The sequence below is a fragment of the Hemitrygon akajei genome, chromosome 21, assembly GCF_048418815.1.
Source record: "Hemitrygon akajei chromosome 21, sHemAka1.3, whole genome shotgun sequence".
Taxonomy (NCBI): Eukaryota; Metazoa; Chordata; class Chondrichthyes; order Myliobatiformes; family Dasyatidae; genus Hemitrygon; species Hemitrygon akajei.
In genome coordinates this window covers 58,557,695-58,571,984 of record NC_133144.1, presented here as the reverse complement: position 1 = coordinate 58,571,984, position 14,290 = coordinate 58,557,695, and the positions used below count along the sequence as shown (strand labels likewise).

Sequence of the window (14,290 nt, the reverse complement as noted above, 5' to 3'; positions counted from 1 at the left end):
ACTTTATATTCAGGCCTCTATTTATATTCACCTTCTTTTTTTTCCTGATAAAGGTTAAAGACCTTCATCAGGAAAGTATGAGACTCCCCACTGGATAGGACGCCAGTCTATCGCGAGGTTAACCCCCAGCATTTTGCCGGTACCCATTTTCAGCTGGGTGGTTTTCAGCACAACACGCTGCTTTGGCTGGGGCTCGAACTCATGACCTTCAGATTGCTAGTCCAGCACCTTAACCACTTGGCCACGCGCCACACTGATGAAGGGTTTCAGCCCAAAATGTCAACATTCTATTCCACAGACGCTGACTGACCTGCTGAGTTCCTCCAGTCCTTTGTGTAGGTGTGGTTCTCCTCAAGTGTCCTGGGCCTCAACCAGTAATTATTTGTCTCAGACATTTGCACTTAATCTTAAAGTGACTGGAGAAGTATAGGGGAGGATGTCAGAGGTCGTTATCCCCCTCCCCACACAGAGAGTGGTGAGTGTGTGGAACATGCTAGGAGAGGTTGTAGAGGCAGATGAATTAGGGACTTTTAAGAGACTCATGAATATAGATTGAAGAAAACTGGAGGCTATGTAAGAGGGAACGGTTAGATTGATCTTGCAGTAGGTTAGCACAACACTGTACTGTGCTGTGCTGTTCCAAGTTCTACGAAATGCTGCCACATCACACCTCTGACTGTGCTGCATTTCCCTAGCACTGCACCCAAGATTGGCTTGGATGATGGGACCAGGCCCCAGGAGCGGGGCTCGAGACTCACTGACTGACAGCTGACATCATCACTGCCCGGGACGTTCTTTGGAACGTTCCCACGGTCAGGGAGAAACCCCCCCCCCCCCCCGGTGTTCCAGTGCCATTCCCGCCCTCTTACCGAGCTGTTGCAGGAAGCGGCGCGCCACTTGCTCCGGGAGGGCCCGGCGGCTGTGGATGAAGTGGGAGAGGTCGCCTCCCGCGCAGTACTCCATGATGAGGTAAATGTTCTCGCCGTCCCACTGCCGAGACAGGAACAGGACCAGAGTGAACCCAGGAACAACACCTCACTATTTTTGCAATCTTTTTGAACTACTAATACTACTAACTTAACTTTTAAATATTATTTCTTATTGTAATTTGTAGTATATTCTATATTCCATGAACCATGCCTCATTATTTATTTTAAGAACTATTTATTTTAACTTTAGTAATTATTTTACATATTGAACTGCACTGCCACCACAAACAACAAATTCCAAGAAATATGCCAATGATAATAGACCTAATTCACTATTAAAAGATTGTAAAGAGCCACTTGACAGAGGTTTTCTCTTTAGAGTGAAGGAGGATGAGGCAAGACTTCATAGAGGTATGTGGAACGATAAGAGGCATAGAAAGATGGGGTAGCACAGCAGCATGTTGGTTAGCGCAAGGCTTTACAGTACAGGCGTCCCAGCTTCAATCCCAGCTGCCCGTGAGGAGTTTGCACATTCCCCCCCATGACCGTGTGGGTTTCCTCTGGGTGCTCTGGTTTCCTCCCACAGTCCAAAGACATACAAGTTGGTAGGATAATTGGTCATTGTAATTTGTCCTGTGATTAGGCTAGATTAAATTGGGGGTTGCTGGGCAGTATGTCTCAAAGTGCTGGAAGGGCCTATTCTGCGCTGTATCTCAATAAATTTAAAAAAGTTTGGAAATTGATAACCCTACGTCTAAAACGATTGGCTCCTCACGTGTACATACATGTAGATATATTTGTGAGAAAAAAATTTGAATTAAAAAAAAAACCCAAGGTTGATTTCCGAAGAACCCAAAGCCACGTATAGCAAAGTAGCAGAAGACAAAATGGAGTGCAGACATAAAAGAGTTGCCAGCCGAAATTAATTACCCCCTGCAGATCTGCTTTGATAAATCATTCTTTAGCTCAAACCCACTTGGAAGTCCTTCAGCTGGACGATGTGAGGGTGCTCGACCGTCTTCAGGATCTCGATCTCCGTCAGCAGGTTTTCCACTGAAGCTTTGTTCAGGCTCTTCTTACTCACGCACTTAATGGCCACCACCTCGCGGTTGTTCACCTGTTGGAAGGGGAGGAGGCAAGGAGGAGTAAGCCATCTGCCCCATCACCTCAATTTTCCTACCTGGTCCCTATTACCTTCAATGCTCAAATGCCTCTCAATCTAACGAAAACCAGCCTCCCCTCCAGGGACTCTGTCTACGCTTCTAGCTGCCTCAGTAAAAGTCCCTTCCACCACCCCAGTTATTCTTCCTTTTCTTCCCTTCCATCAGCTCTTTGACAGATTCTACCCCACTCTTATAAGACTATTATGGTCTGCTAGTACAACAGGTTGGACTCTTAACCTCACAAATACCTCGTTATGGTCTCATTGCTTAGTGGTTAGCATAGTGCTTTACAGCGCCAATGACTGGAAGATTGGGTCTCAATCCCCGCCACCCTCTGTAAGGAGTTTGTACATTTCCCCTGTGGACGGATGGGCTTCCTCCAGGAGCTCTGCTTTCCTCCCACATTCCAAAGATACAAGGTCAGGGTTAGTAAGTTGTAGGCATGTTATGTTGGTGCCAGACTTGCAGGTCGACTCCCAGCACATATCCTCAGACTGTATTGGTTGCTGACACAAACATCCCATTTTGCCACAGTTTCCAATGTTTCCATGTGCATGTGATAAATAAAACTAATCTTTAATTTTTGTCTACCTGTACGGCACTTTCTCTGTAACTTCACTCTGTGTTTTATTGCCTTTTCCCCGTACAACTTTTCCACTGCGTCTCGGTGAATGTACCAGTAATAAAACCAACTGATTACCCAGCTACTGGCCGAAGGTCCATAGTTCTAGGTTGCAGGAAATTCCACACTGCTCCAGAAGCCTCCATGAAGAGTTGTCACGCCAGTCCTCAAAATCCTGAGATTACGTCCTGAGCTCTCGACCTAGCCTGAGGAAACACCATCCCGGCATCTACCTTTTCAAACTCTTTCAGAACCTTGAACACTTCAAATAGCAATAACCCCTCTCTTCCCACCATTCCTCCAAATCCCAGTGCGTACAGGCCAACTATATAGAGTCGCCCCTCTAGGACAGCCCCTCCACCCCAGGAACTAATCTAGTCAGATCAGCTTGCTTTACCACATCAACTGCCTTAATTACCACAATATCCTTCCTCCTTTAAAGACAGTGCGCAGTCTCCGGGTATGGACTTGCTACAGACTCCAAACTGCTTAAGCACAACCATCACACATCAAATCTCTTGCAATAAAGACCAACGTACCACCCCTTATTACACACAGAATAAACACTAAGTCTCGTGCACCTGCAGATCAATATCCTCAGCACTTCAAAAAATGCAGAGGGTAAGGGTCCTTCCAAGAATGATTGTGTTCGGAATGGACATCGTTAGTTGATTGCAAATCATACCAATGAACTAGCTAGCAAGAGCAATTAACACATGTCTATTATGGGTAGTCAATTCTCTATCAGTTGGCTCACGTTCCGATGTTCTACTGTTGTCCTCTGTCTATAGTGAGGGAGATTCATGTCCACATCGAGTACAGAGCACAGCCCCCACTCGCTGAACACAAATGGAGGGGGGGCTCTGTATAAAATGTTCAAGTGATCAGATTCTCCATGACAGATCAGTGCCCTTGAACAGAAAGTCCAACAAGTAGAGGTGGATATCGCCCAGTCCATCATGGGTAAAGTCCACCCAACCATTGAACACAACTACATGAAAAGCAGTCGCAGGAAAGCAGCACCCATCATCAGGGACGCCCATCACCCAGTTCATGCTCTGATCCCACCTCTGCCATCAAGAAGGTGGTACAGGAGCCTCAGGACTCACACCACCTCTGCAGGAACAGTTATTACCCCTTGATTATCAGGCTCTTGAACTAGAGGGGATAACTTCACTTGCTCCATCATTGAAATGTTCCCACAACCAATGGACTCACTTTCAAGGACTCTTCATCTCATGTCGTCGATATTTATTGCTTATTTATTTATTATTATTTCTCCTTTTTGTATTTACACAATTTGTTCTCTTCTGCACTCTGGCTGAACTCCCTAGTTGGGCAGAATTTCATTGATTCTACTACGGTTATTATCCTATGAGGGGTGATTGTGTGTGTGTGTGTGTGTGTGTGTGTGTGTGTGTGTGTGTGTGTGTGTGTGTGTGTATATATATATATATATATATATATATATATATATATATATATATCTATGTGTGTGTGTGTGTGTGTGTGTGTGTGTGTGTGTGTGTGTGTGTGTGAGTGTGTGTGTGTGAGTGTGTGTGTGTGTGTAGAATATAGAATACACAGAATATATATATATATTTAGAATATAGAAGGATATTGTGGTAATTAAGCCAGTTGATGCGGTAAAGCAAGCTGATCTAACGAGGTTACTTCCTGGTGTGGAAAAGCTGTCCTCAGAGGGGAGACTGTATTTATAGAAAATGCCCACAGGAAGATTATTATTCTATTGAGTATGCTTACAAGAAAGTGAATCCTCAGGGTTCTATATGGTGATAGGTGTACTTTGATAAGATTGGAAGGCTGTCTGTTTGCGTGAGGGGGTTGGTGGGCAATTTATTTAGTGCGGGGTAAGTCCTTCTGTCCCTTCAAGCCTTGCCACCCCAGGAACCCCAGAGCCCTGATTAACTCTAACCTAATCACAGTACAATTTGCAATGACCAATTACCCTACCTGGTATGTCTTTGGAAACCAGAGCACCCAGAAGAAACCCATGTATTCCACGGGAAGGACACACAGAGACTACTTGTAGAATGTTGTTGGAGTTAACTCCGAACTCCAGAACACCCTGAGCTGCCACAGTGCCACGCTAACCTCTACATTACCATGGCGCCCACTAGGCTGTCGTTGTTCCCTGTGTTATTCTGCTGAACATCGTGGACATGCTGTGCTGGCACCAGTGTGTGTGGCAATTCTGGCGTTCTGCCCCCTGCACGTACTTGGATGTTGGTTGTTAACGCAAACAACACATTTCACTGTATGTTTTGATGTACCAAGCTAAGGTGAAAAGCTTATCTTGCATATTGCTCTGACCGATTAATTCATGATACAGTGCATTGAGGGAGAACAATAACAATGTAGAATAAAGTGCAAAATCTACCAAAAAAAAGTGCATTGCAAATAAATGTAAAGTGCAAGATCATAATGAGGCAGATTACGAGGCAAAGAGTCCATCTTATTGTACATCTGTTTGAGAGCCTGATAAGAATGGGATTGAAGCTGTCTTTGAGCCTGGTTTTATGGGCTTTCAAGCTTTTGTATCTTCTGCCCGATGGGAGAGGCGAGGATAGAGAATGTGCGGAGTAGGTAGGGTTTTTGATGATGCAGGCAGCTTTACTGAGGCAGGGAGAAGCGTAGGTAGAGTCCATGGAGGGGAGGCTGGTTTCTGTGATGTGCTGAACTGTGCCCACGGGTCTCCGCAGCTTCTGGTGGTCCCTTGTTGCTATACCAACCCACAATGCATCCAGACAGACCCCTTTCTGTGGTGCATTGATAAAAATCGGTAGTGAGTTGACAGGGACGTTCTGAATTCCTTTGGCTACCTGACGAAGCAGACATGTTAAGTCAGCTTTTTTAGCCGGGGCATTGATGTGCTTTGACCATAAGACACAGGAGCTGAATTAGGCCATTCAGCCCATCAGATCTCCTCCACCATTCCATCATGGCTGATCCCAGATCCCGCTCAACTCCACGCATCTACCTTCTCGCCATATCCTTTGATGCCCTGAGTAATCAGGAAATGATCGACCTTCGCCTTAAATATACCCATGGACCTGGCCTCAACCGCAGTCTGTGGCAAAGCATTCCACAGGTACACTACTCTGTCTAAAAAAAAATTCCTCCTCACCTCTGTTCTAAACGGTCAGCCCTCAATTGAAGCTGTGCCCTTTATTTCTGGACACACCCACCATAGGAAACATCCTCTCCACATCCATCCTATCTAGTCCTTTCAACATTCGGTAGGTTTCAATGAGGTCCCCATGCACTCCGGTTAATGAGAGAGGTCAGAGGAGAATGGCCAGACTGGTTCAAGGTGACAGGGAAGTGACAGCAGCTCAAGCGACCACACGTTACAGCAGGCATCTCAGAACACACCCCACGTCGAACCCTGAAGTGGGTGGACTACAGCAGCAAGAGACCGCACCCGGTTCACATTTAACGCATCGCAAAATGCTTCACGATGGGGATTAACATCAAATCAATGACACATCCTGAGCAGAATTCTCATGTTGCAATGAGCTGGAGGGTCAGTCTGTCTGCACACTATCCACAAATGGCTGAAGGAAAGCCCCACCATCTCCAGCTCCACAGCCACTTGACCCGAGAGGGTCAGGCCTTAACACTGAACAGCACAGAAACAGAGTCTTTGGCCCAAACAGTCTGTGCCGATGTTACTCTGCCTCCTCCCATCGACCTGACCCAGACCACAGCTCTCCATTCGTCTCCCTTTCGTGCACTTTCTTACAATTGCAAGACACTGGTGGATGTTAAGAATGTAGGCCGACCCCCTCAGCGAGTTAGATAGATAGATAGATAGATAGATACTTTATTCATCCCCATGGGGAAATTCAACATTTTTTCCAATGTCCCATACACTTGTTGTAGCAAGTTGCTTGAGAGCGGTGAAGCTGGATTGTGTACCCCGCATTGCCGCCTGCGACAGCAACTCGAGGAGAAAGCTGCCAGAGGCATCGCGTGGTCCATCAGATGGTGCAAATGCCTTGCTGACATTTTTCTTGTGATTGTAAGACCCTGTTGGATACTGGCGATTAGAATACTGCAAGTCCGGTTCGCTGGTTCATTGGTGACACTGATGCAGGGAGAGCTGCATAGCCTCGGCTGTGGTGGGAACCTCGTGCCGCACCCGCCCGGTGGAGGAGGCACCGGACGGAGGCAGTGTGACTCGGTGGGCTGGGTCGGGCCTGGCTCCTCCTGGTGGTGCTGCCCTCTAGTGTTCATTTGGTGGGAGACAAGCTGAATTGCATTTGTCTGCGACTGCACTAGTGCAAGATGAGGAGCTGCCGCTTGATCTAGCAGAAAATGTGGCTCCAGAACAACTTCCCATGACACTCAGGGACTCCGACAATAAACACAGAAAACCTACAGCACAACACAGGTCCTTCGGCCCACAATGCTGCGCAGAACGTGTACTTACTTTAGAAATTACCTGGGGTTACCCATAGCCCTCTATTTTTCTGAGCTCCATGTACCTATCCAGGAGCCTCTTAAAAGACCCTATTGTATCCGCCTCCACCACCGTCACCGGCAGCCCATTCTATGCACTCACCACTCTCTGAGTAAAAAACTTACTCCTGACATCTCCTCTGTACCTACTCCCCAGCACCTTAAACCTGTGCCCTCTCATGTTATCCATTTCAGCCCTGGGAAATAGCCTCTGACTATCCAGATGATCAGTGCCCCTCATCATCTTATACATCCCTATCAGGTCACCTCCCATCCTCTGTCACTCCAAGGAGAAAAAGCCAAGTACACTCAACCTGTAGTTTTTTTGTAAAACATAGTATTACGTTTTACTGCCTTTGTAATTATATGAGCTGTGTGTGACTGTTGGTACTGTGTTGTGCACCTTGGCCCCAGAGGGACACTCTTTCATTTGACTGCATTCATGGGCATGGTTGAAACCAGAATCAGGCAGTGCTGGCTCATTAGGCCACAAGCATCTCTAAATAAATTAAGACATTTCTGAAACAGCCTAGTGCAGGTTAAAAATTGATCAGGAACTAAGGAATTCAGCACGGAAGTGCAACGGAATTGTTCAATCCACCGGGAGAAGTGCAAAGGTAAGAGCAGAGTGGAATGAGTCAAAGTCCCAGTTTATTGCCACAACCTCAAGAGCACCTGCACAGGTGCGATGGCGGAAACTTACTCACAGCATCAAATACACAACATTCACAAGGAAAACACACATTTGGAGCACACTGCAGTTCACAGAGGAAAGAACAGAAATAGAACCAATAAAAATGCCTATTGCAGGGCAAACTGCTATACTGAGGGAGCGATCAGGATCGTGCTGGTTGCCTCAGGAACTGCATGGTTGAATGATTGCTGAACTTGGTGGTGTGGGACCTCAGGCTCGTGTATCACCTGCCCGATGGTAGCTGTGAGAAGGTGACAAGGCCCAGACGGCAGGGATCTTTGACGATGCATGTTGCTTTCACAAGGCAGTGCTGACAACACTGGTGGGGAGGAACTGCCTGTGATGTATCGGGCTGAGTCCACTACTCCCCGTCAATCCTGTGCATCTGAAGGTTCGGAAGCTCGATGCAAGGTGCAGGATCCAAGAGGGTCTGAAACCTTAACGTGATACACCGCAGAACCATCACCCTTTGCTCAGGGTTCTGCGGTCTGACCTAAAGAATCCTTCCCACATTTACTGTTTTTCATTATAGGTATTATATTCAGATATAATTCCCTGTCTGTTGTCTAGCCAACAGAAGCACCATTGTCAACACACCCCCAAGTTTGCACTCCCTCTATCTTACCTGTTAGACAGGCCCCACTGCCTGAACACTTCATTTGGTAGGATTTATTTACAAGCTTCTCTGCCAGTTTCCACACAGCTTCCTTCAGGCTCCACATAGAACCACAGAACATTACAACACAGAAACAGGCCTTTTGGCCCTTCTTTGCTGTGCTGAACCATTTTTCTGCCTAGTCCCACTGCCCTGCACCTGGACCATATCCCTCCATACACCTCTCATCCATGTACATCACCCTCTTTGTCCCACGTGAACCCTTTGCAGGGCTTACAAACACAGGTGCCCATGAGAATAAGATCATAAGGCATGAGGCCATTCAGCCCATCGAGTCTACTCCACCATTCCACCATGATTGATTTATTTTCCTTCTCAATCCTGTTCTCCTGCCAGCTTCCCATAATATTTGATGCCTTTACTAATCAGGAACCTATCAACCTCTACTTTAAATATAGCCAATGACCTGGTCTCCAAAGCCATCTGGGGCAATGAATTCCACAGATTCACCACCCTCTGGCTACAGAAATTCCTCCATTCTGTTCTCAAGGGACATCCTTCTGTTCTGAGAGGGTTACCAGAATGAGGAATGGAGAAAAAAAGACATGTGGAAAGGGAAGTAATTACCAGAAGGACGTGGATGAAAGGGAAGGAGGAGGAGAATCTTAGAATACATATAAATATATAATATTGACTTATATACATAGGGGGAGATGAATGAAGGTAAAATTGGGTGTGGAGAATGCAAATAACCAGTGTTTGCTGTTCTCAAAGTTCAAAGTACATTTATTAACAAATTAGCTACGTATTATACAACCTTGTGCTTACAGACAGCCACAACACAAAGAAACCCAAGAACCCATTAAAAAAGGAAAATCATCAAACACCCAATCTGCTTGACAAGTTATATTTTCAAATTTAAAAATAAATCAGTCCAAAGTCCAGCTGAAGGGCCAAGGTCATCAGTGCCGACTGTCCATCTCCCTCACGGATGTTCTTGACCTACTAAGTCCGCTTTGTGTGTTGTTCCAGATTCCAGAATCTGCAGTCTTACTTCGTCATTCAGATTAGCTTTTTAAAGACTCTATTGGTATAGTCTGGCTTGTTAGGCACAACCCACTATTAACATCACGTTGCGGATACTGCAGTGTAATATGCTTGTAACTGTGCCGTGGGTCTTACCCTATCGGAGATATTCCCTTTCCTCCACCCGCCCATCTCCCACCTTCTCCACTGCTGAAAACTAACTTCTCTCTTTCCCAGTTCTCCATCATTAAACGCCTATTCCTTTTCCGCCGACGCCGAGTGTTTTCCAGCTCCTTGGTTTTTATTTCACACAGCCTTACTTTTGGAAAGCATTGAACTAGATTCCGCGCTAAAGCAAAGTTAAGTCTTTTCCCGAAGAATTTCCCAACCACCATATGTTAAGCACCTGCTGCAACCGGTTCGGCGGTAGAAATCAGAAGGGATGCAAAGTTTTATATAAGATTCTACAGGGTGCCTCGGCCAGGCCGCCCGGCAGCCTCTTACCTTCCTGTAGGCTTTATAAACCGTGGCGTAGGATCCACTGCCCAGCTTCTCCGTGAGGATGAACTCCTGCAGTTTGGGAGGAGCGCAGCCGGCCGCCATCCAGGAACTCCATCCGATAGGACGGGGCTGCACAGAAAACACAGGAAAAGGAATATTGCCCCAGACTCCTCCCACCGACTGATCTCACCTCGCTCGGCTAAATCGGGCAGCAACTTCTCTCGGAAGAAAATATAACCCTTCCGGGGGCAAAGGACACACCGCCTGCGAAGCGAAACATATTGTAACAGCTTCGGACGAGATTCTAAAGTCTCGGCATGAAATGTCGACTGTTTATTTATTTTCATGGATGCTGCCTGACCTGCTGAGGTCCTCCAGCATTGTGTGTGTGTGTTGCTCTGGATTTCCATCTTCAGCAGAATTTCCTTTATTTAAATGAATTCTCTAAATGAATTTGACTAAATCGTGCGCACTCCTTGAGCAAAATTTACAATGTGGAGAATTTCAATATTCAAAATTGTTTGTCATTCTTCAGTGCACACGCGTAAAAGGGAACTGATAGTTACTCCGATCCGATGCAGCGTTAAAAACACAACCATACATAATAAATATAAATAAGCTTACATACATTGCACGTACAGGAGTAACGGTACATGTGGTGATGCTGAGGTGAGTTAATTGGCGGACTTGATCAGCATGAGAGTTTGGGGAAGAAACTTCCTGAGTCTGGTGGTCCTGGCGTGGATGTTAAATAGCCTTTTCCCTGATGGGAGCAGGACAAACAGTCCATGAGCAGGGTGGATGGTAACTTTCAAGATATTGCTGTTTCTTATCCGGCACCTTTCTACATTTACGTCTTTACCTATACGCAGTCTTACTTGCGTAAAATGTGCAACTTCTCTTGCGCAGAATTTGTATTTTTTCCTACACATAATTTGCAATTAAATCTGTCCGAGTTTGTACTTAGGGCGTGCCACTGAAATTCTGGAAACTCCGCCGTATAAAGCTCGAAGCCTACAATTGGAAGAGTTTTATTGCGCTTTGCGGAACAGTGATATTTTGCAGTTGAAGTTAGAAAAAGGGCAGGTGGCTAAATAAACCTCTGACCAGGGAGATCTTTACAACCGTGGCAAAACAACGCTGCTTTGTTTCTGTTCCAGGCGCAAGGCCTCCCGTGGGAGTCGGAGAAGGTGTCGTTAATTAAAAGTGTCAGATCGGAGGTGAATGTTTTAGTAATTGAAACAAAATAACTTTAGAAACTGAAAATTTGAAACAGAAGCAAAAATGGCAGAAACGCTCTCAATATTAATAACAAGAAATGTTTTCTAAAGTTTTGCTTCCTCGTTTTTTTTGCTTACATTAACACAAATACGTATGGTTTCAGACTACTTATATCATGAAGGAATTCGGAGAAACAAATTATCGAATATAATGCATTTAGTTGCATAATGGTGCAGACACTTTGTGATAGTTCAACTAAGCTAAAAATGTCGATGATTTTCCTTGGTGCTCGGTGTCTTGTTTAACAATAATCTGCCGGCATTGATGGATTCCAGTTGCCCTGATATCATTTCAACATAACGGCAAAGTCCTGGCGAAACCTTTCACCGCGCTGGTCATTGACAGCGTCAAGATTTGCAGGGAAAAGAATGGAATGTGGAAAAAGATTCTTTAGCAAGGTGTTGCACTCAATGGTTTTGTGTACCTGAAGCACATTGTCAGCCAGCAGCAGGCAGTTTGGCGCTTTGTAGTTGCCGAGGAAACTTTCAACAACATGCTTTAGTGCCTTCCCTGCGATTTTCTCCAGTCCCTCTAGAAATTCTCCGAATTGCCTGCCTTTGATGACGTCGTTTGATTCGTGGACCTTCTTAATGGCATCAGTTTTTTCTGGGAAACGTTAGTCTCAAATGTCGAAATCATTCACAGAAACCTGTAGCCTTTCTACCACCTGCCCTCCGAAGCAGCATCTGCCCTGCCTGAGCATGCCGGGACAAGATAGAAAACTTTTCAGCTTACCTTGTGGGCAACGTTGAATTGAATAATTAACTGAAATAACAAATATACCGGTAAGTGATTTTTAAAAAAATGGTGTGCAATAGCGAAATGTCAGAGTAATTTTCACGATCAGCAACCCAAAATGCATAAAATACACCCAAATGTATTCAACAAGCAAAATCTTTGTTGTCCAGTGTAATGGCGGGAGAAAGCTACTCAAGGCGGTCCCTCTATTCAATACAGTACAGGAACGGACGTCTCAGCACATGATAGCTATGCCAATGCCCAGAACCTTTTGGTCTTCCAGCACAGCGAGGGGTCTGTAAGCGAATCATAAACGCAGGGGATTCTGCACTTACTGCAAACCTTGAGCAAAACACACACGCACAAAATGCTGGAGGAACTCAACACATCAGGCGGCATCTCTGGAGAGGAATAAACAGTCGCTGTTTCCATCTGAGGCGCCGGCTGGTAAATCCCTTCCATAGATGCCGCCTGACTTGCTGAGTTCTCCCAGCTTTTTGTGTGCGTTGTCTGTAAGGGAATGAGTCCAGGCTGCCGCAGTACGTGCAGAGGGATGTACTGAGGCTCAGCGCAGTCACACAAAGGCTCCGTGGGGGCGGATCACAGCCTAGGCTCCTTCTGCTACTGGACACGGAGGGGCTGAGTCCTGTGGGGAAACCCCTCAAACAACACTCCCAAGGAGATGATGGTTTAAAAAGCTATTTCAAAAGCAACTCCCCATCCCATGATCTCAACCAAGAGCAAAGCCAGAAGATACAATGGGAACACCAGGACCTACATGTACCTCTTCAAGTTGTACACCATTCTGACTTGGAAATATATCACCGATCCTTCAGCATCACTGCAATTAAACACTGGAAACCCTTCCCTTCCAGTACCATGTAAGAACATTCATCAGAAGAATGTCAGCAGTTCAAGGCAGCAACTCATCACCACCTTCTTGAGGCCAATCAGGAGATGTCAATGACTTCTGGCATTTCCTCCAATGTCCAAATCTCTGAAGGGAATGAAAAATCAGTTCACGGTATTGCTTCTTTAATCAATATTAAAGATTTCCCACCAGTTTCATCCTGTTCTCCAAAGAAAGATTGTGAAGACCTGCATTTGGCCTTGCGGTAGCAAGGCACTAACATTGAAGACCCCAGCCACAAGTCAAACAAAACTTTTGGTCTCTAGAGCAGTCATTCTTCCTACATTACTATATGGAGCTGAATCATGGACCACTTACAGCAGGCATACAATATCTGCAATATCAACAACATCAACAAAGATCCTTATGAAAGATTTTGAAGATCAGCTGAAAGGACAGTCTCACTAACACCTGTTAGGGTATTGGAGGAGGCCAACGTGAACAGCATCTCCAACACCAACTCCAATGGATAGGTCATGTCATCTGGATGCCTAACTCACATCCCCCCAAACAGACCCTTTACTCCCTGTTGAAGGAAGGTCTGTGAGCTCCTGGTGGGCAAAGGAAACGCTTCAAAGATAACATCAAAATCAGGCTGAAGAAGTTAAACATTACATCTAAAAACTGGCAAGACGGATACACCTGGAGGAAATCTTTTCAAGAGGGAGCAGTGTGACATGAGAGCAACCTCCACTGTGTCGCAGAGAACAAGCGGCAGCTGCGAAAGGAGGGACTGAACAACCAAAACACCCAACACTATTAATCATTATTAAGGATCCCCATCACCGAGGATATGCCCTCTTCTCATTGTTAGCATCAGAAAGGAGGTACTGAAGCCTGAGGGCACGCAATCAACGATTCAGGAACAGCTTCTTCCCCTCTTCCATCTGATTTCCGAGTGGACATTAAAACCCATGAACACTATGTCACTTTTTAAAAGGTATTTCTGTTTTTGAACTACTATTCTTATTTTAATTATTTAATATACATATACTTACTGTAATTGTATTTTCTATATTAATCATGTACTGCATTGCACTGCTGCCACTAAGTTAACAAATTTCACGAGATATGCTGGCGATATTAAACCTGATTCTGATTCAGCCATCACTTATTTTTGTCCGCACTGCACCAGGACACATGGATCCCAGATCAGCCTCGACAGCCACCTGAGGACCCACCGTTAGACAACTCCTTAGGAGAACATCATTCTCGACTCAAGTGATCACGCTACTAACACTAACACTGTTTACTGGTCTGCTTGGATCCTGATGCTTTTGGGATCAAAAGGCTCTTCGGAAGTCAAGAACATGGCGTAAAACTTA

General features: G+C 45.5%; 1 protein-coding gene across 3 annotated transcripts in view; it reads right to left on the bottom strand.

The window, feature by feature from the left end:
• Nucleotides 1-10,261, bottom strand: part of ulk3 (unc-51 like kinase 3) — a 57,434-nt gene extending 47,173 nt beyond the window's left edge. For 2 of the 3 annotated variants that reach the window (XR_012095863.1, XM_073025519.1), the window contains exons 1-3: nt 10,040-10,259; nt 1,906-2,046; nt 870-990 (exon numbers count right to left, since the gene is read on the bottom strand). Coding sequence is in view for 2 of the 3 variants with exons in the window: in XM_073025519.1 (XP_072881620.1) it covers nt 870-990; nt 1,906-2,046; nt 10,040-10,138 (361 nt within the window). In the remaining variant the exon portion in view is untranslated. Of the gene's footprint in view, nt 1-869; nt 991-1,905; nt 2,047-10,039 lie in introns of all 3 variants that reach the window. The other variant, XM_073025520.1, reaches the window with a different exon arrangement.
• Between the last annotated feature and the right edge of the window lie 4,029 nt (nt 10,262-14,290).